The sequence below is a fragment of the Thalia democratica genome, chromosome 5, assembly GCF_965202585.1.
Source record: "Thalia democratica chromosome 5, ktThaDemo2.hap1.1, whole genome shotgun sequence".
Lineage (NCBI taxonomy): Eukaryota > Metazoa > Chordata > Thaliacea > Salpida > Salpidae > Thalia > Thalia democratica.
This window is the reverse complement of record NC_139169.1, coordinates 8,321,706-8,338,759: the sequence shown is the minus strand read 5'-3', so window position 1 is coordinate 8,338,759 and position 17,054 is coordinate 8,321,706. Positions and strand designations below refer to the sequence as shown.

The 17,054-nt window shown below is 23.9% G+C and overlaps 1 protein-coding gene across 1 annotated transcript; it reads left to right on the top strand.

Moving 5' to 3' along the window:
• Positions 1-8,379: 8,379 nt before the first annotated feature.
• Positions 8,380-15,308, top strand: LOC145836237 (BRCA2 and CDKN1A-interacting protein-like). The gene is made up of 6 exons (XM_082944057.1): positions 8,380-8,494; positions 8,598-8,737; positions 9,469-9,636; positions 11,214-11,315; positions 13,472-13,591; positions 15,138-15,308. The coding sequence occupies exons 1-6, from the start codon at positions 8,380-8,382 to the stop codon at positions 15,306-15,308; spliced, it is 816 nt and encodes a 271-aa protein (XP_082800183.1).
• The last annotated feature ends 1,746 nt before the right edge of the window (positions 15,309-17,054 follow it).

Sequence of the window (17,054 nt, the reverse complement as noted above, 5' to 3'; positions counted from 1 at the left end):
GACGAAAATCTCGAATAAAAGAAACTAAACACTAAATGTTTAAACCAAACTCAAAAAGTATTCTAAAATCGAAATCAATTCGACAACATAATTGAAACCAAAAAAACTTTAGTGCAGCGAAAAGAAACTAAAAGCCCTTTCTATTACTCGAGACTGTTGAATTTATACTCGCTTGAGAAAAAAGAAGAAAGTAAAAAAGAGACAATTACCGCGTAAGCGGTACATTGAAACTAATTTGTAAACTCCGTTTACCAAAAAAATAGTTAAGAAAAGAATTGCGTTTTCAAAAAACACATACGTATAAAGACCTCGTCCTGGACTTTGGTAGAAAAATTTTTCTGCTCCATTAGCTCCAATTCTATTACAACAACAATTCTAACCTTCTTCAATATTAAGTAGATGATTTGTAAATAGTTTATGTGGTTTTGATATCAGATATCTCGGTCAAAGTTCTTGCTGAACATTTCAGGATTACGACCAATTCTAGTAGCAAAAGTATCTAAATTGTTTTCAGTATTTTATTTTTAGATTAAATAATCATTGTTTTACAAAATTTATTTAAGGACTGAAACAAAGTTGTCTAAAATCTATTTTTTTTTTAAGACTAAAACTGTTAAAGTAAATATTAAAAAAAAAACTTCAAGAAATTTAATGTATTAAGAGTCAATAAAGACCATACTACTATAAGATTAAATTTAATTAAGTTAAATTTATATTAGCACATTAACACCCTGTAATCTTTTTTCAAAATCACTAACAGTTTTACCACAAATCACTTTATATCAATTAGTTTACCAAAACAGTTAAACAATACTTAATAGGTGATTATTGGACTTACAAAGCAACAGATACTTAAAAATACCACGCCCCGGACATTGGTTGGAAAACTCCTCTCTATCATCAGCTCTAAATCTATGAGTGCAACTCCAACCAGGATTCTGTCGGTGAATTTCAGAAACTAAATCTCGGACAATATCATATGGTTCTCGTTCATATAAAAATATGTTCAACTTTTAAGTGAAATGGTTAAAACTAAAAGAAAACCGATCAAAAATTGTTTTTTTATTGGCATAAATTGTTGTCCCTACAGTAGTTGTAATTGTAGAATACATAATAATCACAACTTTTCTTTTTGTTTATACTATGGCTCCAGAAAAGTTTATAACTTTAGTGAAATAGTAAATTGTTGCAATGTTTCCATATTACATGAATAACTTTTAGAATTGTTGCTTAATACATTAATGAGGTGATAGAAGTAGTCTTTTTTTGCTTAATTTAAAGGTTCTTGAGGAAGAATCATGTTTTTAACAAGCTAGAACACATAAATATGCTTCTATCAAATCAACATATATAAAACTGTTTCGTTTATTTCTAAGTATTACATTGTGTTTATTAACCAACAACTTCACTACTATTTGCATGTTTATTCTTTCTTAAACAAATAATAAGTAAAAACTAAGGTTATAAAAAGTAATTACGTTAAAAAAACACTTATTTTTCTTTCAAAAATAATGAAGAAAATTAATTAAAGGTGACTAAAAGTAATTAAACTTAGTATCATTAAATATTTAAATATAAACAAATAGTACGCATAAATTGGGCAACTTTTGCACGAAGACTCTTTAGCACGAAGGGTCAATTTCGCAGGATTTATAACATTGCACAATAAAAAAGAATAATAGATAAATCACCGACAAAGGATAAGCGTAAGGGGCAAAAGTGAAAGCAAAGTGATAGCAAAAAATAAAAAACTCTAAATCCAAATACCCACCAGAAAAGAGTTAGGAGTAAAGGTATTAAGTATAAATATGATTAACAAAAATTAATTAAAGAATAACTAAAATAATATAAAGAAAAATCTACTGACCAAGGGTAAGGTTCAGAGGTAATAGTGATAAGAAAAAATGAAATTAAAATAAAAAAAAAACACTGTCAACTCGTACAAAAGTGTCTTCGTGCATTGACTTTGTACAAAAAGGTTCTTTCGTGCATATTTGACACTTACCCAAAAGAGTTACTAATAAAGTAGCTTCTTATCACAATCTAAACACCAGCTAACTTAATTTCATTTTAAACTCTTTATATTTTATTATAAACAAAATTTTATTCTCATTAACTACTAGTAACTAAACTAGTTAAACCAGATAAAATAGTTAAGAGATTGAAAAAAAAATCAAAATCTACCTATAGACTTTACTTCCTGGACTTTGGTAGTAAAAAAGCTCCTCGCTATTATCAAGTCTATGTCCATAAGTCCAATCATTGTCAATTTCATCTGTTTTACTTCTGTCAAGTCTATTTTGCCGAGATTATATGATTATTTGGCATTGATATAGGTTAACTTGGAAAATTAAATATTGTATTAGTTCTTGCTAAAAATTAAATAAAATATTTTTAATAAGATAATTTTTGTATAGTTATTACTGTGGTAAGTATGAAACTAAGTTGTTTAATGAAATCTTGTTTTGTTTAAAAAGTTTAAAGTCAGCTATTTTGTTTTATTTTCTTTACAATATTAGTATAGAAGTAATAATTTAAGTTGTAAAAAAAGTACATTATTTTTTTTTATTATTCAATCAATATATCTAACCAACTTTAAAAAAATGACTAAGTTCTGCTATCATTGACTTGGTACTTAATAAAATGCAGTATTATCATGTTAAGAAAAAAAGTAGAAAACTTAAAAATTAAATATAATATAACTGCGTTATAAAGTAAAAATTTTCCAACACTTGCAAATCATCAAAAATAAAACAATAAATTTTAAGTTAAAATACGAAGTTTAGTCGTAAAAACTATTAAACAATGTTTAAAATTATTACTAAACTATAATAACGTTGAACTTATAAATAATGGTTGACTGCTGAATTTTCAATAAATTAAAGTTTTAGCTAAATAACCACTACAAAATTTGCCATTTTTTATTATAAGTTTTTTAATACAATTGATAAAAAAAAATAATTTTGGCCAACAGTGTTTTCTAGTTTTACATTAAAATAAGATTAAAATCATTAGTACATCAATAAACGCATAGTTTCTGAAAATCTAAGTTTGACTAACCAACATTTAATCTTAATATAATATTTCAAATGAGATTTATTTCTGCATATAAAGTTATTTAAGCAAATGAAGTTAAACAAAATATAATTTACTTGTTGTTATAAAACTTACAATCTTACTGTTTGTAAAAGGGAGTATAAAAATAAAAAAACTTGATAAAAAATGTGACAATTTTTTTTTATTAAAATAAATTAAAAAACAGTTGTAAAATATGAGATGATTTATTTTTAATTCTTCTTATGTGTATTATTTAGTTTTTAATGTAAACAAATACTAGCGAGAGTTTTATGATTGATTTTTATATCTTATTATAAAGCGTTTGTGTTTGAATAAAAAAAAAACTTCTTTAATAACTTCAAGCTAATTATAAGATACAGATGATCCTTAAAGAGAAACAAAGGAAGTTGGATTTATGTACGGAGATTCTAAGCGGATAAAAAGGCACTTTTAGTGGCAAGGGGTGGTAACGCACTGGATCCTCAATAAGACCTGAAGTTACTCGTGGTTTAGTTTCAACATTTTGAACTAATTAAATCGAAAAACATGTTAGACTAAAATCATGACAGCTATAATGAAATTTAAAAAAAGTTGGTTTCACTTAACTAGTAACCGTAGCTGATCTGATACTTAACTGATAAAAACTGTTTTTACGTTAAGATAGGGTCTCGTTTATATTTTTTAGTGTGAGAAGAAAGACCACGGAGTCAAATTGAGAGAAAAAGTTTTGCATATACCTGGTAACTCATAAAACTGAACAATGTATTGATTTTAGAGTATGAGTTCAACTCTCAGTTAGTCTAAGAAACTATTTACAAAATTAAAGGAATATTAAATATGTATTTATGAAGTGCTTATCTGTTTTCTATAATAATAATGTTATTAGGTGAAAAAAGTACTAGGGTAGTTTTACAACTAAAATTACAAGGGTTAATAGACGAGAAGAAAGAGCATCACGACTAAATAACAAAACAAAAGGTATGGTCTCTATGAATACTTAAAATCATTTGTATTTTATTAATTTTATTCTATTTCTTAGCTATACTCCTGTTAAGGGGTCTGCAAAAGTTAGATAGTTACGGGCTAAGCTTAAAAATTTAAAAATGTTCGTCAGTCTCAGTTTTAGTTTTTTATTTTAAACCCGAGAATTTCAATTGCAGATTTCAAAGTTTTATTTTGCGAACCAGATTTTTATATTAAGGTGCCACAGTTTTATACGAATTTGCAAAAACGTTCTGCTTTATTTACTTGAGTGTAAAATTTAGATTTAAAACATTCAAAAGTTTATACGCTTTAGCACTCAACTGCATAATAACCACTAGAATTTTGACAACTCTGATTGGTGAAAGAGCCAAAATAATAAAAAATGAGACATCTTGGCTTTTTTTAGTTTTTAGTAACATATTCCAAAACATCATATTATTTAGTATATAGTTTAATTGAAAAGTTTTGTCAATAGTGCTCATCGTTTAAAATTAGAGCTACATATATAAACAATTAACATTTTTTTTTTCTGAAATTATTTAAGTAGAAATACTTCATATATAACACTTTTTTTTAAATGTTTTATTTTTAATATAGCTAACTCAATATAGTTGTTTAAATAAATATATGTTCTATCCTTTAGTCAATGAACTCATCTGGTCAGCGTTCTTGTTATTTTTATAAAACTAATACTTTGTTTTTAATATTGACTGTTTTTTCATCTTTCAAATTTATTCTTTAATTAGGGTCTTTTGCCTGCTTGGTCACAAAAAAAAATGAAGCAGCTTCATAAACTTGCAAGCTACTTGCATGTTTACAAAGTGAGATTTTTTTTTAAATATAATTTCTATTTTATCATTAACTATAAATATTAAATTTTCAAGTGTTTAGGTAAGCTATGTTAGGAATAAGTGAAGAAATAACAAACAAAGTTAGTTCCAGGTTTTTTAAACTAATCTAAACTAAGTAAGTTGATAAGAACTTTTGCAAAAAATTTGAAAAAAGAAAATGCAAGCTCTAACCTTTTTTTAGTACTTTAATTAAAATAGAAAATTACAGAATAGTTTATAATTTCTTGCTTTTTTTAGTTACAGGTTTAAAAACAAAATTAAAATTATACATTTAAGTATTTAAAGTTTTTAACAAATATTCTTGACCATTTAAAATGATAAGACTTTAAAAAAAAATTGTTTGACACCTGAAGAAAAATTAGTGATAGAAGTGTTTAAAAAACAATTCAATTGACAATTAAATTTTCTAAAAGCTTTATTGTTAAGCTAAATAGACCAAAAAATGAGTAAAAACTCTGTATAGCAAAACATCATAGTCTTTCTTTTTTACTATCATGGAAAATTAAAATATTTTCTATAATAAATGTAAATAATTAAAGAATGGCTTTTAACAATATTAGTTTAAGCCTACTTTACTTTGTATCGACTTTAAAGTTGTTTTACGTAAAGATGTATAAGTTCAAATGTAACGTTATGATATTTAAAAAAATATATATATATATTAAAAAGGTTTATTTTACTTAAACTTAATATGCCATTTAAATGTACAATATTGTTTCACATTCAGGTTAGTTGAGATGTTTTTGAAACGCTGTTGCTGACTCAGCCCTGTCTAATTTGTATTTGAGAGCTAGTTTTAATGTTATTTTGGTAAACTAAGGCTAGTTTTTTCTTAGACTAAATAATTTTAAAATTTTTCACTCTTAAATGTTTTAATCAGGGTTGCCAGTAAACTTAGAAAACCCTGGAAATTGACAATTTAAATATAAAAAACCTGGAAAAACTTAACATTTGAGAAATTTTGAGAAAACCCTGGAAAAACCTGGAATTTTAAACAAAGAAACTGAAAAATCTGAAATTTATAACAACTTTAACATGTTCAGTAGAAACGTTTTGACTTGAAACAAAAAAACTATTGTATAGTAAAAAATCTTTGTCATCATCAAAAGTTCTTATTAAAAAAAGGTTTCAAGTAGCTTTATAGTATCTTTTTAAGGTTTTTATACTGCTTAACACACTTTCTTTATGTTTAACTTAACTTGAAACAAAAAAATTACTCAAAAATATGTAATTTGAAAAACTGGAAAAAAATTGAAAACCCTGGAAAAATTTTTGAAAAAATGAGTGCCAACTCTGTTAAATGTTTTGGAGATTTAATTTATAGTCTATTTGTTTATTTTCGTTTAGTTTTTTGAGTACATTGATTTTGATTACCATTATTTTTGTAATTTCTTACTAGCTCTGCTAAAATAAATCAACAAAAGTTATAGAGAAAATTTCTTAACATAAAGCTAGATTGTATTTATATTAAAGGTCCTGACTCCTGACCTTTAAAATTTTTATAACAGTTGCTCCTAGCATCTTAAAAACCATTGCAATTTAAAGCTTAAAAAATAAGCACAATATATAATTTAAAATATAGTAATTAAAATAAAATATAAAATTAATAACTTTTTTTTGTGTATTGTCTTTATGATTAAATAAAATATTACAACCCACTTAGAACTTTAAAAATAGAACATCAGTGATAATGCATGTGTTTAAACATAGTTTTTGCTAATTTCATTATTTTTTATACATTTAAGTTTAATATATTTACATTGGTATTCAATAAGTATTCAGGCTAAAAATAGTTTTAAAAGGCTTTAAAACAGGCTGATTCATGCTAGTTTATAGCAAACCAGGCTAGTTTTTATTTGTATTAAAAGAATGATTACCCTATATCAAGTATATTTGAACAAAATTATTTAGTTAAACTTAACTACGTGTAGGGTTGTTCTCACCTTGATATTTTTTAATACTTACTATTTATCAGATAAAAATTGTTAAAAATTAAAATTAATAAAATAGATGATTTTTATTGTTTGCTTACTTTTGGACAAGTTTTTAATTTATTGTTGATGATAATTTTTTTGAACAAATCTTTAATAACTAAAATAATATTAAGTTTTTCAATAGCTATAAGAAAGTATAGGATAATTAAATTCTATTAAATTTTTACTAAAATACTGTTCTTGCACTCAGTTTAAGAGTCATCTAGCAATTGCTTTTCATTGTTTGATTGTAGAAACCATAAACTATGTGAAATGGGCGAAAAAAACATTTTAAAGATTTTTTTTTATAACAAAAAAGTATACTATTATAAATAAACACAAAAATATTTATTATTTAGCTATGTTCAAAGTAAGTTAAAAGTACAGATAAACAATGTCTAAAGTCAGTGGTTTTATTACTACTTAAAGTCTGTGCACAGTTGATATTTAACGGAAGTACACACCAAAGAGTATAGTTTAAACATTTAAATTGAGTTTTGTAAAAGTATTTTTTCCTAAGCTTTATATTTAAACATGTAAAATGTTTTGTAAAATTTAACAGCAAAGCATAGTTAAAAAAAAAGTTCAAGGTATTTAAAAAAATAATAGTTTTGGTTAAAAATTTTTTAAATTAGTTAGTCTTTTTTTTTCATTATATAATAAATACTAATTGATTTTTTACTGAAATTTTGTATTGAATATAATTTTGAAGTTATAAAAATTTTTTTTAGTTCAATCAGTTTTCTATAAGTAGTTTAGGATGTTTCAATTAGCATTTCTAAAAATTGAAGTTTTTTTGTTATAAATGAAGGAGAAAATAGATTTTTAGTAATCTGTTGAAAATGAAAGAAAACAAAATTTAGAAAACATCTTTCATGCCTTTGTAAACGAAACACTATACAAAACGGATTATATTGAAGAAAACATTTGATATAAAATAAAATGTATATTATAGTAAATACTTTAAGGGGTTAGATTAAGTTGTGAGGCTTTAGAGAAATTTCATTCTTAAAACTGTTTAAATGAAGTAAAATAATAATACAGCATTACAACATCTAAATCCCTTTACTTAATTATTTTTTAACCAATTTTTCAATATATATATATATCTTTAATTTTAACAAACTTTGCCCAAACAAATAAAAAACTAAATGGGAAAAAATAAATAACCAACCAAAAGTGCGTTAGATTTGGAGCTGACAGCAAATAAAGATTTTAAGAAAAAAGCTATAGTTATTAACAAAAAAAAAAACAATTTAGACTCACTAAGGGTTTAAAAAGCAAAAAGTATTAATATTGAACTATCATTTTCAAAAAGTTGTACTTAAGTTTTTACACTTTACTATTATTAAAATAAATCATTATAAATAATTTTTTCGGTAACATTTCAAAATATTTTTAGTTGTTATTTGTCGGTTTTCTTCAAATACAGATACACAGATAAAATTCTTAATTGCTTTAGTTTAGTAAACACATTAAAATAAAAAACTTCAATATTTTAGGAACTAAAACAAATGAATAAAAGACAAAAAGTAGAAGATTCATACAATTCGTCTTCTGATGAAAATATGGATGGAGATATTGATTGGAACTCTGTTGTTGAACAAAGTATAAGCCCTGAATTTCAGCGTTAGTTTAATATATTTTACTTAATAGGTGTTTTGTTGTTAAAAATATTATTATTAAACATATTGTAGTTGAGAACTTTAATAAATGCTAATACATTTCACAGTTTATAGAATGAAAGATGATGACTTTCATTCAATAAAAATGCTACTCCAGCAAAACTTTACCGGAAACAGCCCAGTCAGTGTGTCAGATCTAACCAACGCTCTCATCCAACAAGATGAACTTGGTGTTGTACTTATTCAGGTTACGACAAGTTGTATGTAGTTTTAACTGCTTGAAAATTAATAAAACCAAATTAGTATTGTTCAAATCGTTGATTAAAGATTAAATAAAAAAAATATTTTAAAGTCTTAAATTAAAAAGGATTGCCACTCCCTTATGCTAATAATTTGTTTATTTTAAATTTTTTAAAAAAATTATTGATTCTTGAAAATTAATTTTTACTTTTCAGAAAACTCAGGCTACTCTTTATTGTTTTAAACTGATTTGTTAAATTACAGTTTTTATTGTAAAAAAATTCATATATTTTTCTTGATGTTTTTTATGTATCTTTTATGCTTGTTTTGCAATTTTTTTTTAATTTTGGTTACTTTACAGTCTTTAAGACTATTTTTGTTTCATTATGACTATTTTTTTTTGTTTCAAAAGTGGCAACCCTATGTGATAATACAATCTGCCAAAACTACATGTTATATAGTTTTTATTATTATTGACAGTTTTTTAACTCATTTTAATTTATAATGAACTTTTTCTAAAAAAATTTTGATATATTTTAGAGAATTTTAACAAACTTAAGTTGGTTTTAGAAACTTTATTTAAATATAAAATCATAAATAACAACAAAATCTCTTAGGTATATAAAAAAATTAATTTTAGAATATTAAATCTAATTGTAACGTTCAAATTTAATAACTTTTAGTATGCTGATTATGGTGGATACTGTTCAATTTTGATAATAATAAAATAAATTTTAGAATGTCGGTGATGAAGATACAGATGATACAGTTTATGCTTTGATGAGTTGCTATTCTCTTACCCGTGCCATAAAATCTCCTTGTCTCACCGCAATTCGCACCTTTTTCGTAAACAATGCAAATTCCTCGGGCTCTGCTAGTAAACATGATAAAGAGGCTTTTATTGATGTCAGTTTAGTTTACCTGTGTAACTTACTATGTTTTAAAAAGTTGTAACTAAAAGAAGTAACCCTTTTTGCTAAAATTAAAAGCTATGAGATCTAAAAATAGATGGTAACATAATAAATAAATATACAAAAGAGTTTTATTAAAACAGTCTTTTGTAATAACTGTCGTTTGTATAAAACAGATAATGAATATAAAATGAAACTATGTTTTAGTTGTACAATTAGTTTTGACAAACAAAATTGACTTTTTAAAGAACAAATTACTTTAGAAACAGTTCAAAGTTTTACTTTAAGTGCAAAGGAAGAGTCAACCTTGTAATTACGAATTAATGTTATTTTATAGCGATTTATATTGGCTGTCATACAATTTTAGTACTTAACAAAATAAAAAGTAACTTTTATATACAACATTAAAAAATGATAAATTCGTAAAGTTTACAAAGAACACAAACAAAAAAACAATAGTAAAAAAAATATTTTATTTTTTTAAGCAACTCTCTGTAAACTTTTACGGTATATATATTTCAAAAGCTTAGTTCTTAAACTAATTTTTTTTTTAACTTCACAGCTAAAGAAAAAAAAGTAGATATTTTCTTATTTTTTTATCGTAAATTTTTAATTTTCAATTTTTTTAGATTTAGTTTAGATTTAGTTAGAAATATTTTTAAAATTATACAACACAAATAGAATTACCGATTTCAAAATTGCTTTTTACGTAAACCTTCTAAAAAACTATAGATAACTAAAGATTTAATTGCTATTCGTTTCTTATAAAGATCCAAAAAAAAAAGGTTTATAAGAATATACAACAAAAACAACCATTTGTTCCTTAATTAGTAGACTTACCTTAAGTTGAATAAAACAAGTACAGTGCAAAATTCAAACATTTCTCAAATAATTAAGTTTTCTACTTTATAAAAACTGACTTACAATTTAACCTATCTTGTAAAAACTCATAGTTAAGTTTAAAAACAAACTATTTACCCTACACCCTTAGTTTTATATTTATATTCAGAATAAGGAATAAGATAAAGAAATAAGATAGTTATTTAGGTTTTTATATTATTCTATTTACTCTTAAGCTATTTGAATAAGTCTATGAGATCTTAATTTTGAGTGAAACATCTGTTTTTTTTTTTAATAAAATTATTTTAAATTTAAAATAGTATTATAAATACAACAAACTGTGTGTAAATTTTACAAAAACAATTAAGTAGTTTTTGTTTTAACAGTAAAAGGTTACTATATTCTCTATTATAAATAGATTTTTAAATATACACACTTAAATTTTATGCTTATATATTTTTTCTCCTGAATCTATTAGTCAAAAAAAAATACTAGTAATTTATTTTACAGTCAAATTTTAATTATATATTTTGTTAGGTTTTTAGTGTTGTCGAATTTTAAAAAAGTAACTTTGACAAAGAAAATCTCCTAGCTTTATGTGCACTTTAAAAATTCGATATGAGCCAATATACTCATAAAAAAAGATTACATTAACTTACATTTTATAAATATTGTACTTTTTTATTACCCAATCGTATACATTGAAAACTTAACTTTTTTATAAAATATCAGATAATGAAAAACTCAGCATGTGTTAATGGAGATATATCCAAGTGTAAATATCGTGTCGGATACTTCATCAATGAAAAGTTTTTGAACATGCCTTTTGATAGTGTAAGCTTTTAGTAACTGTTTTTTATTTACTATACACATAATAATTACATATATTTTAAGTTTCGAAAATATGTTAGTAAAAACTATGTGAGGTATAGTAATTGAAGGGTTGAGAGGATTTAAACTTTAACTAACGATTTTAAATAAATATTTATAATTTATCCACAGTTTGTTTTTATTTTCAAAAAATGTTTTTTATTTAAAAAGTAAATACAACAACAAACTGATGGTTATTTAAAATATAGAAGCCAATAAGTTTTAAAGTCTTTCAAACTATATAAATGAGACTCAATTTTTAGAACAAGATATATTTCATGCTTCTTTCATCAGTTGAATACTAAGCAATAAAAATAAAGTTTGAAATTTAACTTATATAGTGGAAATGCAATCAACGTAATTAATAATAATAAAGCAAAGAGTAATTAACAATACATAAGTACTTATAATTACAATGCAACTAAAAAAAATATAATAATAAAACAGAGCAACAACTTATAAAACAATTTAAGAAAACAACGAAACAGTATAATCAAAATCTTTATGTTTACATAACTTAGGTTTTCTTAATAAAATACAAATAGCCTCAAGTTTAATTAAATCCGAAATGTGAAAACATTTTTTAACAATTTTAAATCTTTTTAAATTATAATTACTAGCACAATCAAGGAATTGACGAATTTTGTAAGAGTAATGAAAAAATTAAATCTATTAGAGTAATAAATGCTTCAAAAGATCTGCTATTTCTGAACACTTAGTAAATAACCTTGATTGTGCTAGTAATTATAATTTAAAAAGATTTAAAATTGTTAAAAAATGTTTTCACATTTCGGATTTAATTAAACTTGAGGCTATTTGTATTTTATTAAGAAAACCTAAGTTATGTAAACATAAAGATTTTGATTATACTGTTTCGTTGTTTTCTTAAATTGTTTTATAAGTTGTTGCTCTGTTTTATTATTATATTTTTTAGTTGCATTGCAATTATAAGTACTTATGTATTGTTAATTACTCTTTGCTTTATTATTATTAATTACGTTGATTGCATTTCCACTATATAAGTAAAATTTCAAACTTTATTTTTATTGCTTAGTATTCAACTGATGAAAGAAGCATGAAATATATCTTGTTCTAAAAATTGAGTCTCATTTATATAGTTTGAAAGAAATTATTCTAATGTCAAATAATGTTTAATTATCTAAAGTTTTAAAGTTACTAAATTAAAATTTGTTTAATACATTATACGTTGCAGATAAAAGATTTACCTGTATTTTTAAATTTTGTTTAAAGTAAGTTTATTATACTGTCTTCTTTTGTCAAATAAATGTTTTTTATTAACTAAGATCTAACTTAAAATAATAAGAATTTGACAAGTTAAGCCCAGTAGACAATAAAAACAAATGTGTTTGTGTATTTGATAAGTTACTACATTATGTACAATGTTTTTCAACAATCTTATAGTCATTTAGCCTAGAATTTACAACGTACAATACAAAAGATTACATTTTCAGCAAATTAATATCTTAGAAATTTTCTTTATTCTTTCCAAAGCCTTGAGTATAAAAGTTTAAACCCTTTTATTTTTTACTACAACTAGCTATTGTATATAACTCTGTCACATAGGTACATAATTTTCTATGCTTTTATTGGTACTTTTATCTTTTTCAGACAACATAAAGCTATTTATTTTTTTAACAGAAAAACGACGTAAGTCAATAAATTGGGATAAAAAACAATTGTTTTGTTTTGTGAACTTTATACTATATTGTAAACTTTATACTAAATTTTATACTTTTTTTTAGCTTAAAACACAATTAATTTTTAACAAAGTAAGTATTTACTTTAATTCATTGCTTTTATTTCAAAACAAATATACTTATTTTACTTGTAATATTTAAAAACTATAGTAAAAACATGAAATTATTGATTAAAAAGTTTCTCATGTAATTAGTTTGTTTCGTGATGTTTCTGTTTATATTTTTTTTCATAAACTTAACAAAATAAAAATGAACTGTTTTGTTTAAATAACTATTATAATGCATTTAATTCTGAAATGTGTAAGAATAATTTTTACTATATTTTAAGTCAACTAAAGTTTTCAAATTCAAGTTTGTCTTTTTTATCTGTATACTAAATCATTTACGTTACAATGTTAATAGGTTGGACCTCAGATGCTCAACACTGTTTTAAGTGATATCAATAATAAAAAGATGAAAATGAATCGCGTTCGCCATGATTTTACGCATTACGTAGTGTTATGCAAAATTTTTAAGGAAAAAGTGAGTTGTTTTTTGTCTGATCTTATGTTTTATATTAGTTTGATCATTGTTTAGGCAATGCGTTAAACTTTTGGGTTACTATTAGTGTTAGTAAGCAGAATACGTATATATATTTTATTAAATAAAATTATTATAATAAGTTTAACAAACTTTTTAAAGCTATAAAATTTAAAAAAATAAATAAGGTTTATTTTCAGTAAGATTTCAAAACAAAGTTGCTAAAGCTAATTAGTAGGATGAATGATTTAAATAAAAATTTTAACCAACAAAAACTTTTTTAAATAACTATAACAAGCTGCAATCGAAAACAGACAAATAAAAACTTTTTTTGTATAGAAGTTTGCTTGCATCAATATTTTTATTTGCAAACTTGCAGAAAAAACAAAACGAGTTTTTAAATTCGGTAATTTCGTTGGTTTAGTTTTTCAACATTCTTATTTCTATATAAATTAAACCTTACATTTACAGTTTATTAATTAAGGCTAGTAACGTTTTAATTTTCTTCCTTAAATAATGTTAACCATGTAAAACACAATGCACAGCTTAATCTTATTCAAATCTCACTACTTTTCTCTGGCTCGTATAGTGTTTTTAGACTATTCTAGTTATAACAATTTATTTTTTACAAATTATTAAAAGTTCTTGTTGTATTTTTAAGTTATTTCTTAAAAAATTTTTTATTTCTCTAATGTACTTATTAACAATATAAAAACATTTTTACTAAAGATAAAGTTAAAATTTTACATAAGCAAGATTTATTAAAGATGGATATTTTTTGTGTAGTGATTATTTCATTTTAATTCTTTAACTTAAAACACCTTCCAAACTTAATCTGGTTAAAAATAAGTTTAATAATCTTACTTAATAAAACTTTGATGCAAAATAAATTTGATTTGATCAATGTTCTTGTGTTATTACTTATAACAAAATCAATAACTCAACAAATTTTTATTGAACAAGCTGAGATTTTAACTTCTGATTAAATTATGTTCTTTAAGTATTTTGTTGTATTTGTAGTCATGTAAAAGAAAAATAATTTAAATTTACATTTAAATATAAGTTTTATTACAAGCAAACAATATTATATCAATTTAGATGTATTTTGCTAACTGTCTTACAAAAATTAGAGTTTCTAAACTCGAAACTTTATAATTATATTTAGTGGTATAAACAAAATTCTAAAAAATTTTATTACAAGTCTAATCAAAAAATAATTCAAGTGCTTCTGTTTTTGGTTTGTGATAATCACTACATAATTTAACTCATAAAGACACGGGTTGAAAAATATATTTCACTAATCTTTTTTTAATTTAAACTAGTTATTGTTTAAATTCAAAACCCCGATAGTATTATGAAGTTGCCGTAATTCTAGTTTGACTTAATTAAGTATGAAGTCTTTTAGAAAAACGGCACTTAAATTTTAATACATTTTTAAAACGAAGTTTTTGTGTTTAAAAAAAGACAACATATTTAAGGTATTTAAACTAATCTCTTTGTTAACATATAAAGTTAAATCAGATTTTTTAAACACAAACAAACTTAACAGAACGGAGAAGTTGTTTACAGTCATCCTGAAGAATACTATTTTGCTGAAAAAGCAACTCACAAGTTTGACTTTCAACTTCAGCAAGGTGATTCTGGCAATAAGCATAGAAGACTGATAGTTGTTGAAGCGAAACATTTTAACGAAGTTGTTGCTGAACTTATAAAAGACTGATTACTATAAAAAAACCTTTATAGGTCTATTATCGTTTAGAATAAAGCATTAATTAAAAGTTTTTTTATCCATTGTAGTTGTTATGTTTTATACTTTTATTTGATATTAATATTTATATGAACACTAATCTACCGGTGATAAATCTTAGACTTAAACCATGTCTGTCGTTTCACTTGCCGCATGAGTCTAGCAGAAAAGTTTCAATTTTCTTGTATTAAGGTTTAGCTACTTTTTTGGTAGATAATTTGTTTAAAATAAAATCAAAATCAAACAATATAAATGAGAAATTACTTTAAACATCTGGTACTTTAAAGAATTGTTTGTAAAGTTTTATAACTAATATCCATTGTCTACTACTCTTTTTTTTCATAAGTTCCATGGACTTCAATAATCCCTAAAAAAATATTTTTTTTAATTTTCTAGTAAGATACATAACTCTTTGTTAAATTTTATATTAACAATTATCGTCTCTACTATTTTTTTAAATTTTATCAGGTCCAGTTAAACTTAGCGTCTAGCCGATTTAAAAATTAGTCAGTAGTAAAATTACGTTCCTCTTATCTTATTTTTAAGGTGTATAAATCTAATTTTGTTAAGTTTTATAACTTTAATAGACATTTTCCATTAGAAAGCTTTTTGGTTTATGAAAAATCATATAAATAATTAACAAGTCCAAGAGATTTTATTACTAACATTTTTAAATTATTTACATTTTTAAATCCTAGGTACATAAAGTAGAAAGTAAAGTGTTTTTCAGTTTTATCTTTGCCTCTAATTCTGAGCTAAAATTGAAACAAATAAATAAAAAACTATTAAAGAAAAGTTTTGCTAAGCTAAAAAAACGATTTTCTTGTTGCAAACATTTATACATTAGATTGCTTATAAATAAACCGATTTTTGAGTTTTCTGCTATTTTTTAACATCTAGCAAATTCCATAAAAAACAATCTGTACAAAGTTTTAGAGGATTTAAGAAACTTTACTCGGTAGAACACGATTTTCTGATAATCACCCCTATACAAACTGTATAGGGCCCTAACCTTTGAGTTTTTAGCTATCAGTATTTTTACATATAACAATTATTAATTAAACACACTGTGCATAATTTGAAACGATGTAGTCAAAAGTTTTTGTAGGTGATTTTCGGATTTATGTGATTTTAATAAATCTTTTTAAATTTTGTTGAATTTACTTTTTTTTTTAATTCAAGAAGTAATACCATAATTTTTTTTAGGCGGTTTAAAATGTGCATAATGTATGCATGTGATAACTGCCATATGTAAAAACAATTGTTAACAGTTTGCGTTAAGGAGCTTCCGAAAAATCGAACTCTGCCGAGATTAAAAATTCTTCAAATCTTTAAAAATTTCGAACATGGTTTTTTTATGGTAAATATTTAGCTAAAATATCAAAGGTTTTCCGTATGTACAAGCCCCTTAATGTAGATTGCTGCAGAATTTCAGTAACTTACCAACCTGCGTGCCTGATCCGGAGCATCACAAACTGCTTTGTATAAAGTTATCTCTTATAATTAAAAAAACTCGTTTAAATTTAATGTTCTAACACAACTGCTTACTTTGACATAACATGCAATAACATTAAACGTAACTTAAAATGATGTGTACCAGTGGCGTCGCGTGGTATTTTTCCAAGTTTGTGCAGAAAAAAACATCGAGTTGCCCTTACTTAAATTATCCCTGCTCGAGTAGCCTCTTCTCGAGTTGTCTCTGCTCAAGTTGCTTGTGCT